The 16,557-nt window shown below is 36.8% G+C and overlaps 1 protein-coding gene across 4 annotated transcripts in view; it reads right to left on the bottom strand.

The window, feature by feature from the left end:
* Positions 1-16,059, bottom strand: part of CPSF6 (cleavage and polyadenylation specific factor 6) — a 31,288-nt gene extending 15,229 nt beyond the window's left edge. For 2 of the 4 annotated variants that reach the window (XM_079142210.1, XM_079142211.1), the window contains exons 1-7: positions 15,917-16,059; positions 7,914-8,123; positions 6,101-6,204; positions 2,491-2,636; positions 1,504-1,677; positions 1,263-1,373; positions 323-827 (exon numbers count right to left, since the gene is read on the bottom strand). In XM_079142210.1, the coding sequence (XP_078998336.1) occupies positions 323-827; positions 1,263-1,373; positions 1,504-1,677; positions 2,491-2,636; positions 6,101-6,204; positions 7,914-8,123; positions 15,917-15,976 (1,310 nt within the window). In that variant the 5' untranslated portion in view covers positions 15,977-16,059. The remainder of the gene's footprint in view (positions 1-322; positions 828-1,262; positions 1,374-1,503; positions 1,678-2,490; positions 2,637-6,100; positions 6,205-7,913; positions 8,124-15,916) is intronic. The other 2 variants (XM_079142212.1, XM_079142213.1) reach the window with 1 other exon arrangement.
* Between the last annotated feature and the right edge of the window lie 498 nt (positions 16,060-16,557).

Raw genomic sequence — 16,557 nt, 5'->3', positions numbered from 1 at the left:
AAAAATACCTTAAATTGCCATTCAACAGATTTTTCTAGTCAGTCATAACAGTGTAAACCAATTCATAACAGCAGTTTTTGACATATGCCTGAGAGGTAATAGTTAACTGTCCAGATAGAAGATGCTATTTTTCCTACAGAAAGCACAAGTCTAAGAAAAATTATCTTATGCCAGTATCAGGTGAAACAAAGTAGGAGCTTAGAAACCTCATCTTTCTGGAGGACAGAAATAATATATTTGCATTTTCTATAATACAATAGATTTCAGAGAATCACTGTTCTTATCTTTTATTGATCAAATACTCTGCTATATACAAACTTACCTTCCAGGAGGGCCATAGTCACCCCTATCATATGGTGGAGGTCGGCCATATGGGTCTGTTGGTGGTGGACCTCGACTATCTGATGTAGGCATGCCGCTGTTAGTTGGTGGAGGAAAGAAAGCCGGATTCACATGTGGAGCTGGCGGCGGGGCACCTGGAGGTGGTCCCGGAAGATGCGGAGGAGGAGCAAGTGTAAGGGGTGGCCCAAGTGGACCAGGTGGGCGAGGTGGAAAGGGGCCTGGAGGTGGAGGTGGTCCCTGTTGTGGAGGTGGTGGCCCAGGAGGGGGGCCATAACCTGGAACTGGAGGTGGAGGCCCAGGAGGAAGTGGACCCAATGGAGGCTGACCAAAAGGTTGTCCAGGAAAAAGAACTGGTGGTGGAGGGCGATCTCCTCGATTAGGAGGCCCAGCTAGAGGAGGAGGCAGAACCTGACCAGGAGGTGGAGGACCTGGTGGGCCAGGTGGGCCTGGAGGACCTAAGGGCGGACGTGGTGGAGTCTGTCCAGCTATAGAATAAAGGAGAGAGAGAAAAACATTTCAATAATAAGGGTATTTTAACCTTTATATGACATTATACTTTTAAAGTACAACTTATAGACCAAGATTCTTTCTTTTTAAATAAAACCCATATTGTAAACACTATACTAATAACTACAAAGATGAAGGATATTCTTACGTTTATAACTAGCTCAATTTATGCTTAAGAAAAATTACTAAAACAAAAGCTTTAAAAAGATAACAGTGCTTAGAGATATTTTCCATCTTTCAGTGTATACACACTTCTAACAGTGAAATCACCCACCTTATATTCTACTCTGATGCCAAGCTAGAAAGTGAAACAAGGAAAAATGGTCTTGAAAGGATTTTTTAAGAGGTAAGAAAATAAGACGGATGTAAATATTCTATATATAAGTCAAGCAAGTTTGGAGAAAAATAAAGACCTTTTAGGCCAAAAATGGGTATTTCCTCTATGCTGTGCCCCATATGCCATGGAATCCTAGTTTCCAGGAACAAAGGCCGAGTTCCTTTAACAAGATGCTTGATCAAATTTCCTGGATTCCAAAAATAGCATAACAAGGAGAGTAAGTCACATTAATAATGCATTACTTGAAAAAGAGAGAAAAGGAAAAGAGGTATTAAGGTAGATACGTTTTATCCATGGTAATTTAATAGAAGTTTTACCTGGAAAAGGTGGGGGTGGCCCTCCTGGTCCTGCTGGCCCAGGAAATCTGTCCCCACCAGGAACAGCCCCTGGAAAACGGCCCCGTCCTCTACCACCTTGTGGAAATGCTGCTCGTGAACTGCCTCCTGGAGGACCAGCTTTACCTTCCCCAGACATCTGTCCTGATTGTGTAGCTGCAAACATCCAAATACTCATAAGTAGCACTTATTATACATTTCTCTGAAATGTAACCACTTATATTACAAATAATTCTATTTTAAAATTTACTTATAATATACTATATATTAGCCTGCAGATGTCTTGGGCCTGTGCAAGTTACTTGAGAAGTATTGGTTAGGAAAACATTCACATCTATTTTAAGTTCTTTTGAAATCTTGAAATATCCAGGTTTAAATGTTATTTCCATCGAGTAAATATGAGTTACTTTCAAAATACCAGTACTCTGCAGCAGCCAAGACTGAAATTCTTCAACAGAAATCTTAATTTCAGTAGCACAGATCATTTAAATTTTGGAATGTATTCTTCAGATAAGTGCTAAAACATTAAAAGAGAAACAACCACTTGAATTTCTGTTAATCACATGCTCATCCAATGTTAACATTTGCTAACTGTGTAAATGACAAATCTTTTCTATATTCACTTTGATGAAAAATGGTCTTGGTGCCAAAAAGAAATAAATATTTTCTGGTAATCAGTGGTCTCTCACCAACCATAACATATATTCATACAGCTTTCCTTTTTCTAACATAGGAATGATAGGACAAGCATGGCAGCCCTAAGAACTGTTGTACAGTATTGAGTCCATGACATCTAGAGAAAAATGTAGGGGTCCAGTATGGATCCAGTCATAAACTGATTAAATCAATTCAAAACATGGACTTTATAAAAACAAGTCTCCAAAGAATTAAATGTAACACCTAACAAATGGTGTAAACATTGGTTAAAATGTATGTCTTTAGAAAGAAAAGGCCTGAGAGCTTGCTTACTTTTCCTGGACTGCATTTCAAATTGACTCAGGAACTGTTTATTGCAGGGAGTTACAACAGGATTCTGACCATGAAGTTCTCTCTTAGGCAACAGATCCATTAACTTTTTTGACGATGCCTCAGATCCAACACCAACAAGGGCAAATCTAAAAGGTGTTTAAAGGGAAAGAGGGAGAAAGTGAAGGGGGATAAATAATGGTCATATTATTAAAAATAAAGTGGTTTGAACTTACTTTTATCTAAAACCAAAAAACAATTCTGAGAATATTTCTTAAAGTTATACAAGTTTTTTTTCATGCCTATTTAATATAGAATTCACTCATTTAAAATGTACATTTCAGTGGCTTTAATATATTTGAGAGTTTTTATCACCATCACCATAGTCAATTGTAGAACATTTTCACCACTCTCCAAATCAATCTCCATACCTGTTAGCCATCATTCTCATTTCCTCCCATCCCTCAACCCTAGGGAACCACAAATCCATTTTCTGTCTATGTGGACTTGCCTATTCTGAAATTTCATACAAATGGCATTCTACAATGTGTATCGTTTTATTTATTTATTTATTTACAGTATTTTTAGTTGTACATGGACACAATACCTTTATTTTATTTATTTTTATGTGGTGCCGAGGATCGAACCCAGTGCCTCACACGTGCTTCTACCACTAAGCCACAACCCCAGACCCCTGTATTCTTTTATGACCAGCTTCTTAATATTTTCAAGGTTCATCCATGTTGGAGCATATACCAGCACTTCATTTTTTTACGATTAATAATACATTATAGATATATCAGTTTTTTTCTTTTCTTTTTTGCGGTGCCGGGGATTGAACCCAGGGCCTTGTGCTTGCAAGGCAAGCACTCTACCAACTGAGCTATAGCCCCAGCCCAATATATCACATTTTTTAAAAAAAATCCAACCATCAGTTCATAGGCATTTATGCTAGTTTCACTTTTCACTGCCATGAAAAGATGCTCAACATCATTATGCACCAGGGAAGTACAAATCAAGCCATGATATAAAATACCATTTTATACTCACTAGTATGACTATAATAAAAAAAAATGTTTAACAAGTGCTAGTGAGAATATAGAGAAACTAGAATCCTTGTGCATTGATGATGGGCATATAAAATGATGCAGTCACTTTGGCAATCAATCTAGTGGCTCCTCAAATAATTATAGAGTTGCCATATAACCCAGTAATTCCACTTCTAGACATAAACCCAACAGAAATGAAAAGATATATTTACACAAAACTGGTACATGAATATTCATAGGGGTGTTTTCCTTAAGAGCCCAAAGCAGAAACAACCCAAATGCTCATCAGGTAATGGAGTATAGCTGTGTTTTTGTTTTTTATTAAGTGCTATATCACCAGGCGCACTGGTGCACACCATAATCTCAGAGATTTGGGAGGCGGAGGCCTTAAACAACTTAGCAAGACCCTGTCCCAAAATAAAAAGGAAAAAGGGTTAGGGTGGAGCTCAATGGTAAAAGCACCCCTGGGCTCAATTCCCAGTACCAGCATATTAAAAACAAACAAAAAAAATTTAAAAAGTACTACATCCATATAACAGGATATTATTCAGCTATGAAAAGAAATGCTGATGACATGGATAAATCTTGAAAACATCATGATAAATGAAAAATGCTAGACACACAAGACTACATATTTTATGATTTCACTTAGATGAAATATCCAAGACAGGCAAATCCAGATATACTAAGTACATTAGTGGTTGTTAGCAGAGAAGGAGAGAGGGATTAGGGAGTGATTACCAATAGGCACAGGGTTTCTTTGGGAGTGATGAAATGTTCTGAAATTAGATAGTAGCCATGACTGCTCAATTTTGTAAATATACTTAAAAAAAAAAAACACTGAATTATACACTTTATGGGGATACATTTTATGTTGCATAAATTATATTTCAATAAAAATAATTTTAAAAACCCTGAATGATAATCAATTTGTACAAATATAGAATATGCTATATTATTGGGGGTAAGGACTTTTAGAAGCTTAGAGCCCTTTTCTAATTTTCAATATGGTCCTTAACTAGATCCCTTATTCTACTCAAAAAGAATTCTGTTGCTTAATCTAATATTAACTTGGGTCATGACATTTACAAAACAACTTAACTGGGACTGAGGGTATAGCCCAATGGTAAAGTATGGGCTTACCATGTACCAGACCCTGCGTTCAATCCCCAGCACCAAAAATCAAAAACAAAAGCAAAAGAATTAATTTAATGATTACATACTGAGCACATTTTCTATACGCCAGCACCATTCTAGGGTAGATACACAACAGTGAACAAAACAAAATTTCTGCTCTCATGGAGCTTACAATCTAGTAGGAAAAGACAAGATAATAAACATGTAAAATGTTTTATAGTAGATAAAAAAAATAAAGGAAATAGAGATAGGTTAAGAAGGTTGCTATTTTGCCTAGGGTGGTCAGGAAAGGTAATTCTTATTAAAAAGTCTGAGTCTAGGATGAAGTTAGAGTAAGCCATATGGTATTTGGGGGGAAAAAGAAGATCAAGAAGAATAAAGAGCTAAGAGTAATCTTATGTAGGGACTTACTTGGAAAACAATAAGAAGACTAACGTGTGGGGAAAAAGATCACAGAGCACTTTGTAGACAGAGCACGGTAATAACTATGAGACAAGAAGTCATCTGCAGATTCTGAACAGACAAGTATTAATGTTTAACATTAAAACTAAAATACTTCTACTCTGTGGAGTGTAGAACATGGGGTGACAGTAGGGACACCAGTTTAGAAAATACTGCAAAAGTTCAAGAGAGAGATGATGGTGGCTTGGAACAGAGATAAAGATGGTAAGAAGTGGGCTGGGGAGATAGCTTAGCTGGTAGAGTGCTTGCCTTGTAAGCACAAGGCCCTGAGTTTGATCCCCAGTACCACCAAAAAAAAAAAAAAAAAAAAGATAAGAAGTGATTAGACTACATATTTTGAAGATATTCTTAATTTAGTATAAACTAACAACTTTTTTTAGAGAACTTAACAACAAAAAAAGCCAGCATATTCTTTGTATTCTGTATCTAAAAATTTATCCAAAAAAAAAAAAAAAACAAAACAAAACCCAAAATCTTCCCCTAAACAATGCTTGCTGCAACATTTCTAATACATAAAAGTGGAAACAACCAAAATAACTAAGAATAAAAAGGTAAGATGTATATTTATTGCTAAACATTTGTTCTACTCTTTGTATCAAACATGTTATAAAACATGTAAATTTTAAAACCTGAAAGTATATTCACTAAAATGTGATTATCTGTAGTTGGTGAGATTATGGCATTTTGTTTTCTTACTTTTGGATGCCTGTATTTTCCAATATTCCCATAAAAAAGATCTGATATCATTTGTACAGTCTAGTATTAAGAAAATGAAGCAAAATATCCAGTTTACATCACTTTGCAGTTATTCATCTTTACCCCATTTCTCTTTCTTTGCCTAAAATCCTCCTTCCAATGTAATCATGTGTCTTAAGCACATGTAATTAGCATTGACCTTAAGGAAAACTAACATACATTGAAAACAAAAGCTAACTTAAATTAGAAAAAGAAAAAAAAATACTTACCCCTTTGATTGGCCATTCGCCCGATTTTCAAAAAATTTTATCTCCAAAATATCATTTACTCCCAAAGAATGAACTGCTTCAGTTAAGTCTTCATCTGTTGTCCACTGCAAGACATTTTCCCCTTATTAACTACTAAGACATATCCACGATTTTTATTGCTTTGAATTTAGTTTTTAAAGGTACACACAGGTTAAAATTAATATGCCACAGAAATTAATTACAACCAGTCAGGTCCACAAAACAATCTGGAAACCTAAACTCTTTCAGCTTTTAACTATTATGCTTTTAAGTTTTCAATAAACCAAACTCACTTGTCACTTCCTCCCTTTAAAGGAAAATATTTTGTGAAATAAATTTCATCTTGTGTTTAAATATAAAATGGAAAAAAGAAACTAACATGTATGAATATCTTCTATGTATCTATGTACCTTCTATATGCCAGCACCATTCTAGGGCTAGACACACAAGAGTGAACACAACAAAATTTCTGCACCACGGAGCTTACAATCTAGTGGGAGAAGACAAGATAATGAACAAATTTAAACACTGTTAAGTCCCATCATTACCTTTTTTTTTAAACATATGATGCAACAGAGAGGGTAAAAAGCTTGCCCAAAGTCACAAAATCAAGATAGTGGAGCTAAGATTCAAATTCTTACTTAGCAACCACACTCTCATAACTACTCTGCTATTGTTTTCAATACTGTAAAGATTGCTCAGACTAGCAAAATGGGTGGTGAGAGATCAGTCACTTCGTTTTAAAGGCTGTTCAATAAAAATTAAAGACATTTTTATTAAAAATAATTATTTTTATAAGGAAGGAGAAGAATGCCTTATTTCATTATGACTTGTAGATATATTATTTTTAAACTTTCAAGTTTAATAGCTTAAGTGGGAAAATTCTACAGGATTACTTTTGTATTTCAGGTTTAATGCCAGTTAAAAATACAAATAGATACAATGGATATTCAGATTTCAAATCAAAAGCCTGTAATATGAATTGGGAAATTAAAAATATTTTAAAATCTCAAGTGGTATCATGTCTCTTTCTACATTTGTGAATCCTGGTTTGAGACCCAATCTAAACATTATTCTTAATAAAACTGCAACACCCTAAGTAAGGTAGGAGTAGTAACAAAGAATAATTAAAGCTAGGTGCAGTGGCACGTGTCTGTAATCCCAGAAGCTTGGGAGGCTAAGGCAGAAGGATCTTGAGTTCAAAGCCAGCCTCAGCAAAAGCAAGGCACTAAGCAATTCAATGAAATCCTGTATCTAAATAAAATACAAAATAGGGCTGGGGATGTGGCTTAGTGGTTGAGTGCCCATGGGTTCAATCCCTGGTACCAAAAATAAATAATTAAAGACAAAAAACAATTTAACTATAATTAACTAGTATGTCCACCCAAGATAAGATGAAGGACCACAAAATTCAAAACTAGGAAGAATTAGAATCAGTGACTTTTTAAAGGTACTTGTTTTTGACCTTTTCATTGCATAAGCAAACATAAAGAAAAACAAATATATTAACTTCAAATTTTTATTTTAAAACTCTAAACAAGATGTGCATAGTGGTGCACACCTGTAATCCCAGCAACTTGGGAGGCTGAGGCAAAGTCAGTCTTAGCAACTTAGTGAGACCCTGCCTCAAAATTTAAAAAGAAAAATGTTGGGGATGGGGCACAGTGGTTAAGTACCCCTGGGTTCAATCCCTGTTATGGGGGCAGTAGTGTGGGGAGGAGGATCCGGACAAAAACAAACTACTAGAGTAGTTTACAATTACCAATAATTCAGTTCATATGTTAACTTTACTTACCCATGTTAGATTTCCAATATATAATGCAATTCTTTTTCCAGTATAGGTATAGACAACATTTGGTGCTGCTCCTTTACCCACATCATCACCAACAGTTGGGGGGAGAGTATCCATGTAATCCCGGTCTTCTGGGGCATCTCCATTATTTGCAGATGGAGAGATGACATCATCATATAAATCTATCTGATCATGCCCACCATATTCCGCTTCCTGAGTACAGAAATAATGCTCCAGATTATACAATGGTCAGAATACTAAATAGATTTGAACACAAATTCACTCAACTTTTTTATTTTAAAAATATGATGGAGCGCAGGGCCCTGGGTTCAATTCCCAGGACCCAAAAAAAAAAAAAAAAAAAAGATGGAACCTAGATAAAGTCCCAAAGATCTGAACACAAGTCTTTTCTTACTCTATGCAACAGATGTATTCTTGAACGGCGACTATAACTAAAACTTTCCTTGGATGAATTATTTAAGTAACAATACATGAATACAAGCAGACAAGTTTTAAAAGAATATTTGGCATAACACTTTAACAAAACCCAAAGTCATTTTAAGTTCTTAATATTTGAACACAGAAGAATATAACTGTAATTTTCTATAACATTCAGATCTTACTTCACAATCCTCAGAAAGCTACTAGTTTTAGAAAAAGAACAGTCGGTTGAGCTATAGGAAATTGATGTAGAAATGTGGGTAGGTACATGATCTAAAATGCCATAATAAATGATCTAAAAAAAACAATGAAATACAGGTAAAACTATTCAAATTAGTACCTTATTGTCAGTCAACAAAGAGTTAGTGCTTACCTGACTTTTTATTATCTAGTCAAGTAAATTAGCAAAAGAAAAATATTTACTAGAGTAAGGATCTAGTAAAACTCTGCTGTCAATTATCACCAGAACTAAAGCAATGCTAGTGGGTTTCATATGCCTAAATGATAAGTGAGGAAGAAGGAAAACAAAAAAGAAATAGATATACAACCCAGAGAAAAATGGAAGAAAAGACTTCATTTGTAAATAAGTACAAGAAAAATGTAATGTAGGATTCAGTAGAACATGCAACACCACTTTAATTGCCTTTAATAACCATTACTGGCCACAACCTTAACTAACCCTGTAGCAGAGAAAACTCTCCATTTTTATCTTCCTTCTTTTCCAATCCCAAGTATTTAAAATCAATGTGAGCTATTTTGTTCTTATGAGATAGAACATTTGAGGTAAAAAGACATATGAGAACTAAGAATTGGGACATCATTCAGGTATTATTCATTTATACAATTTATTAAGGAATTGTCATATGAATGGCATATAAGGAAGAACTAATAGTTTTAGGGACTATTACAAGAATAAATGACCTAGAGAAAGCATTTGTAACATGACGGTAAACAGAACAGTAAGATATTACTGTGGACCACAAAGGAACATTGCTACTGTTCTGTTTACTCAGAAGAGTCTGAGTAAGTTTTCTTTAAAAACAAAAACAAAAAAAGAAAAAGAAAAACTACAAGAGTAATTACCATTCATACATATAACCCAAGGGATCTCAAATTTCTAATGTCATCTTCACGTAACCTTCATAAATAATGAGCTATCCAGTTCACTACAGAGGAGAATCTGGGCCAGCGTTTAAGACTTATTTAATAAGGGATTCAAAATATTAAAGGAATAAAGCCATCTTTAGCACTGGGCAGAAACTAAGACCACAAGTCACTAAATAATGCCATTAATTTTATTGTTTGTACAGCAATACCAAAATAATCTCTAAGAAATGAATTTTTGTTAAAGTAACATAGTCAAATTGCAGTGACAGTTAAAACTAGAAAAAAGGAGTGTAAGTTTTGTAATGAAGTTTCAGTGTAGCTGAAGCTTCAGGTGGCATGGTTGCAGCAGTGGTTCCATACACTTAAAATACTAAAAAGCTTCCCACAAGAGATAGTGGGCACTTTAAACTCTTGCAATCCGGTTCTGTACATCAAGTAGAATTATTTTTATTATTCAAAAGGAGTTGTGTTTCCATCCTCCTCAGCAGAGACCAATCACAATATATGGTCTGAGGGAGAGTAAAAAAAAAAAAAAAATGCAAGTGTTATTAATAACAAGACTAAAAAGTATTTAAATTTACACTTACACAAAGACATTGTATTTTTTCATTAGCTGGAAATCTAAAAAAAAGTTTACACAAGTGGACAGTAATTTACAGCATTAATTGCAGCTACACTAACCTAGTACATTATAATTATTTATTATTTTTTTAAGTCCATGAATTCCTATGTTGACATCAACCAATTTTCCATATTGATATGATCCTACCAATATTTAGGATCAGCCATTTTGTCTGGTAGTTGGACTGTTTCCAAATGGTTGAAGTATGATTCTAAATGAGACCATGGTCCTGAGATTTAATCTCCATGCAGACCAGTTAGCTTCACTCTGTTCCAAGGCCACAGTCTGTACTCCTAACCCCAATGGTATACATTTGAACTTGGTAAAAGAATATTAATGATTTTGAATACATTTGCCACCATCTCTAAAACGCAATTCAAAGCAATACTCTTTTTGTAGTATCAGTAGTATTTTCAGCTTCATTATTATCATACCTATGTTTCACATTATAAAATAAAGAACACATCCACTTTATTCCCACCTCAATCAAGTGAGAAAATATGCACATTCTAAAATTTATGCAAAACATTTATCACTGGTCATATATAAAGAAAGCAAGTTCTGAAAACACTGAGAATGTTTCCTCTTTGTCAAAGATAAGTACTCAATAGTGTCAAAAGGTTCTATATGGTTTTTTCAATTATTTCTTTTAATTTTTTAATTAATTAATTTATTTATTTATTTATTTTTTGGCGGTGCTGGGGATCGAACCCAGGGCCCTGTGCCTGCAAGGCAGGCACTTTTACCAACTGAGCTATCTCCCCAGCCCCTCTTTTAATTTTAATGGCATTCAAATACAAGAAAATTTCAACACAATCCCTCTAATTATTTTAAATACCAAAAGTTCCCCAATCTTTTCCACTTTTCATGGGAGCTAGCTAATCACTAGTAAAGGGGCATATTACATACAACTTCTAGTAAGCAACAGCACTTAGGACTTGTTAAAAATTTCACCAAATAATTTTTTTCATTCCCTAACAATCTAAATCGCTATAATCATTCTAAAGACAAGGGATCTTCAAGATTTTATACTCAAGATTGTATTCTACATGATATAAAATTGCTGTTGCCATGTCAGAAAAAGCAAATATAAGATTGATAAAAAAATGACTAACATCCTAATGACTAATTTCCTTAAAATAAGCTTTCACAATCTTTTTTTTTCATTAGCCCTATTCTCCCTCTGTTCGAAGAATTATATTTCAGTAGTTTTTCCCTAATTACTCCCTATAAAATTTTAGTATCACAGATATTCTATATATACTGTATATCATTATTGGGACAGAGCTATCAAAGTATTCTTCATTCTCCCTGATGCGCCTAACAATGGTTTTGATGGTCCTAAAATCATGGTTAATACCATTTGTGCATTATAGAATACTATCAATAACACAAAGGAAGGGCCACTTGTTTTAAAGACCTTCTACTATGAAACAAAAATATAATGGACTTTTAGAGTCATTTCCATTTAGGGAACTATAAAGGGAGAGGAGTTACAAAATGTATTCTACCCATGGAAGAGAACTACTTGCACACAAAATCCAGCAACAAAGGACAGTCATCCCCATTATCAGCAGGCAATTATTTCCAGCATACCATCCCAATCCTGAAACCCATTTGGGAATATCAAAATTTGCAGATGCTCAAGTCCCATATATATGGCCTAGTATTTGCATATAAACCACACACATGCTCTCATATCTTAAATCTTCTCTAAGTTACTTCCCATACATAATAAAATGTAAATGATATGTAAATAGCATACTATTCAGGGAATAATGACAAGAAAAATGTCTGTACATACTCAGGACAGATGCAAATTTTACCCAAAATATTTTAGATCTGTGGTTGGTTGAATCCATGGATGTGGTATCTATAAGAGGGTCTTTTAAAATTTTTTTATTTTTTTATTTTTAGAAAACTCTCACTTTCAGATTATGTTCTGACATTAAAATTAGTTTGTAATCCCTGTGAAAAGTAAGGAAGTAAGGAATAGTAAGGAAGTCAACTTGACATAAAATATGCCATATAATCCACAAAGGGTGCAATTCACAGACAGTTGAATTATGCTCATAACAAAACCGAAGTGGAAAGTACTAACTCCCCTAAACATTTCTATCCATGTTTCTGAATCAATCTCTAACCTACCCCATTCTGGACATTGTAGACTTATCTTAAAACCATTTTCTATTAAGCATAAGCAAATTTATCAGAAACTCGTTCAATAAACTTATTTCCCATTATTGGCTAGAGTAAAAACATAATGACTAAATGCAAAGCAAAATGATTCATGAAATAAAAGTTGACTTATGAGGATGTATAGGTCCCTTAACTCCTAAATGAGTATTTTTTTACAGCCACCAAGTTTATATACTTTTATCTTAAAGCTGGGTGGTCAGATTACTAAATCAGTACTGCTATCAGTGACCCACAGTCTGACAGATGAGAAATTAAATTCTAAATTAAGATCTTTTGATCCCCTAAACAAGAAAAATACATTCTACATCAAGGCATAGAGTACAAGTTGAATATCCCTAATCCCCAAATTAAAACTTTTTGAGCACCAACATGTGGCTCAAGAAGTTTGAGAGTCTGGAGCATTTCCAATTTCAGATTAGTGATGATCAACTGATAAATCTGAATAATTCCAAACTGAAATACTTCTGGTCTAAAACATTTCAGGTAGGGGATATACAACCTGTTTTAATGTTTCTCAAAGTTCACAGAATTTTTCTTGATTCCCCCTCATAACTGAACATTCTACCAGTGTATACATAAAAGAGTGATACCTATAATATAGGACCTGTCTTTGTTGTAATTATGTAATTATTTTACTCCACCGACTATAAGTGTAGAGACTATCTAAACTTTGTAACCCTTGTTGGCACATATAACAAGTACTCAAGAAATGTTATTCTGAACAACTGAATATTTAAAATTTTTATTCAGCTTTAGCCCAAAAAAAAGTCTGAAATTACTAAATACTAAGCTAGTTACTACACTGGAATACAAATCCCAGTTCAAAGTAAACTAGAACAGACCTGCTTTCTGCTCAACTCTAAATGCAAGTAATGTAGACAGGGTCAGAAGTGATTCAAATTCTCCTTCCATTAAAGCAACTTTTCTCAATTTGATGGCATCCAAAAACCTTCAATATAAGAACTAAAGGACACCCATGAATAATAGCCAGTTCCTTGCCGTCTTCTCCCCTTAATTCTCTATTCTTAAATTAATTTGGTTAAGAAAGGAATTCTACATAGTTTCACTTGTTCTCACTCCATCTCCAAATTAGTTCCTTCTAAGACTGTTGAATGTCTTTTTGAAATGAGTGAAATACCAAAATACAAAAAACAAAAACATGACCAATTAAAATAGTAGAAAATAGAAAATACACGACCTCACAGAATTTCAAAGTATACAAATCCAACTAAAACTGTAGCTCACACTGGAAAACAAAGATTTAAAAACTATTCACAGCAGCTTTGGAAGACTGGCTAATGATATGATACTGTAAAATATTTTACTCAACTCAAATGCAAGTCACAGTTTACTATAGTAGCTAGGAGGAAAAAGGTCATCAGCCAATAAGTGTTCAGATTAAATAATTTTGTGGTTGCCTCTAACCCTGATAAGATTTCAGAAAAATAGTTGAATGATAGTAACCTTCAAAAAGACCAGCAATCCTCTTGCAGACATTTTTGGTTCAGGAATTAGTGCAGGAAGCAGATTACTTAAGTGAATCACATGCAAAATAACAACAAAAACAATGCCTCTATTTAATCTCCCCATTAATCTATTCAAACATATAAAGATTTCACTAGTAAAATTATGTAACTGTGTTAGATACAATGCTGTAGGTATAAATTAATGAAAAATTACATTAAAAAACCTATAAAGTAGTTCCTCATTGGGTCCACACAATTTTAATCTTTTTTTTAACCTTCTGTTTAGCCCTAGTTACTGCACAGGGATAAGAAAGTATCACTCATTCAGTTTTATCTGAATATGGTAAACGTCTCTTCCGAATTAAATATGTAAAAGCCTAAAACTATTCCACAGAATAGGTACTAAAGAAAGCTAAACTTCTAAATTGGGTGCGTTGAAAAGTGAAGCACTGTACTTTTGTAAGAAAGGCTAATGCGACAGTCTAGAACACTTAATCATTCCTTTCCTTGAAGTGAAGGTCGTCTTTAGGATAATACTGGATAAATTAAAGGAAATTTCCTAGAGGTCTTTAACCTTAAAACCATTAAAATCTATGTAGCAAGTCAAGGAAATTTTCCAATTTTGACACAACTCAGGCATCAGGTATTCGAATACAAGCACAAAAAGATTTTCAAGCTTAACATTTTATTACAATGGGTTACACTTAAACATATCCGATAGTCTTTAACCAAGTAGTTGTAAATATTTAAAGCTTATGGGAATTGCTTTTTTAATATTTAAACCAGAGGCACAAAGTCACTCCTGAAAAGTACAACAGTAAGGATTTCTGAGTTTCCGTATTTTTAAAAACCTTGAGCCCCTAATTACAAACGGGATTTAATGGAAGGGGGGAGCACAAAAAACAACGGAATTGTATTGTTTCTCAAACGGACCTGGAAAATAAAAATTAAAAAAAAAAATAAAATAAAATACAAGCTTTTAAGTGGTGCAGTAAGGCACAATTTGATGTTTTTAAATGTTACTACATAAAATGAGGTAAAGATACGAACAGCAGGTAAAGAGCTTAAACGTCACACCAGTAACGACAGCTTTTACAAGGATGCGCATCAGGAGACATCTCAGCTCCGCAGCTAGTTCTAGGCAAACCGTGGCCTCTGAGAAAACGGGCAAACCTTGCATTGTCACTTTCTCCAGACTTTCAAAACGTTAAGCAGAGCCCTCAGGGGAAACACTTTGCTTTCAAACATAGGGTCATATCTACAACTCTTTATTTTTCAAATACACCGTAAGAATTTCGGGCGGACGTTCTTTCTTCGTTTCAATCACTCTGATCTGTTGATGAGCTACCATCTTTTTGTTCTATCCAACCACCGCGCTTCCGAGTCTTCCTTTTGGCCCAAGTCATTCATCTTCACAGGTATTTTCATGTCAAAAGCCAAGAACGACAGGGCCCTTACAAAGCTTTCGATTAATGAGGCAGGCGGGCGTACTGATTTTTAAATAACATCTGTGGGTCCAAAAGTCAGAGGACTTGTTGCAGACGTGCCCACCCCCAAAGCCGCCTTCACACCGGGAGAGCCGAGGAGGAGGAAGGCGCCACGCAGAAACCTGTCGCAAACGCGAGCAGGAGCCCCGGGGACTAGGCGCGCGGGATACAAAGGGCTGTGAACGCGGCCTTCCATGAGGCGACCGTGCGCGGACAGGCAGACAAAATGGAGCGACGGGAGGAATCGGAGCCCGGGCAGCAAGGCCGGGCAGGAGGCGGCGGCGGGCTCGCGCCCCGCCGGGGCTTCCTCTCAAGCCGCGGCGGGGGAGGGGGCGCGGCGGCCCGTTCTCCCCTCCGCGCACACGCGGCCCCACCGCCCGGGCCTAGCGCGGCGGGAAGCGCTCGCCGGCCGCCACCAACAATGGGGTGTGAGGCGGCGGCGAGGGAGGGGCCGGCGGCGGCTGCACTGCGACCCGCATCCGCGCTCCAGGCCCCGCAGCCCGCGAAACGACGCGGTAGAACGGAGGGCGAGGGGCGCCGCGCCGGGCTAGAGCGGCGCGGCCCACAGGCGGCAAGGGCGCAAGGTCTGCAGCCGTGCCGGCTCGCGGCCCGCGGCGGGCCCCGGTCGGCGTCCAGGCCGCAGCGCCGCCCGCGTCGGCGGCGGGGGCCCAAGGCCTCACGTACCTGGTTGAACTCTTCGCCCACATCCGCGTAAATGTCTATGTGGTCCACACCGTCCGCCATCTTCCCCTCGGCCTCGGCCGCCGCCGCCTCCTGCAGGTCCGCCCGCCGCGGCAGCAGCAGCGGATCTAGCGGCGGGGGCGGGGCGCGCTGCGTCACTTCCGAGGCCCGAGGGACGGGGGCGGGGGTGGGGGCCCGGTGGCTGGGGCTCTGCAGCCCAGCAGCTTCGAGGCTGAGGGGGAAGGCTGCGCCTCAGAGCTGAGACCCGGTTTCTTTTGTGTCTGGGCTAAGTCCGGGGGCGGAGCAGCTGGGGGACAGTTTCCTTGTCCTGCTAGCGCATCCCGCATACCAGTGGGTCCCGTTTGTTTCCAGAGACTGTCCTTTCACGTTGCCTGTAGCACACAAACATTTACAAAAATATTTTCGTTCTCAAATTTTCATGCATTTCTCACACCCAGGGCTTCTAGAGGTGAGGGTTTTATGTCCACGATTAAATAGAAAGAGCAGTCCCCTGCATTCTGTGAGCGCCTCGAGACCAGAAACAATGCCTATTCCTGCATCTTCAGAACAGCAGTTTTATTTGCATCGTAAGCGCTACATACCCGTTGGTGGTTATTTTGAGTTATTTGCATACTTTTTATGTT

The sequence above is a fragment of the Sciurus vulgaris genome (genome assembly GCF_902686455.1).
Source record: "Sciurus vulgaris genome assembly, chromosome: 5".
NCBI classification, from domain to species: domain Eukaryota; kingdom Metazoa; phylum Chordata; class Mammalia; order Rodentia; family Sciuridae; genus Sciurus; species Sciurus vulgaris.
This window is presented reverse-complemented; position numbering and strand designations above follow the sequence as displayed.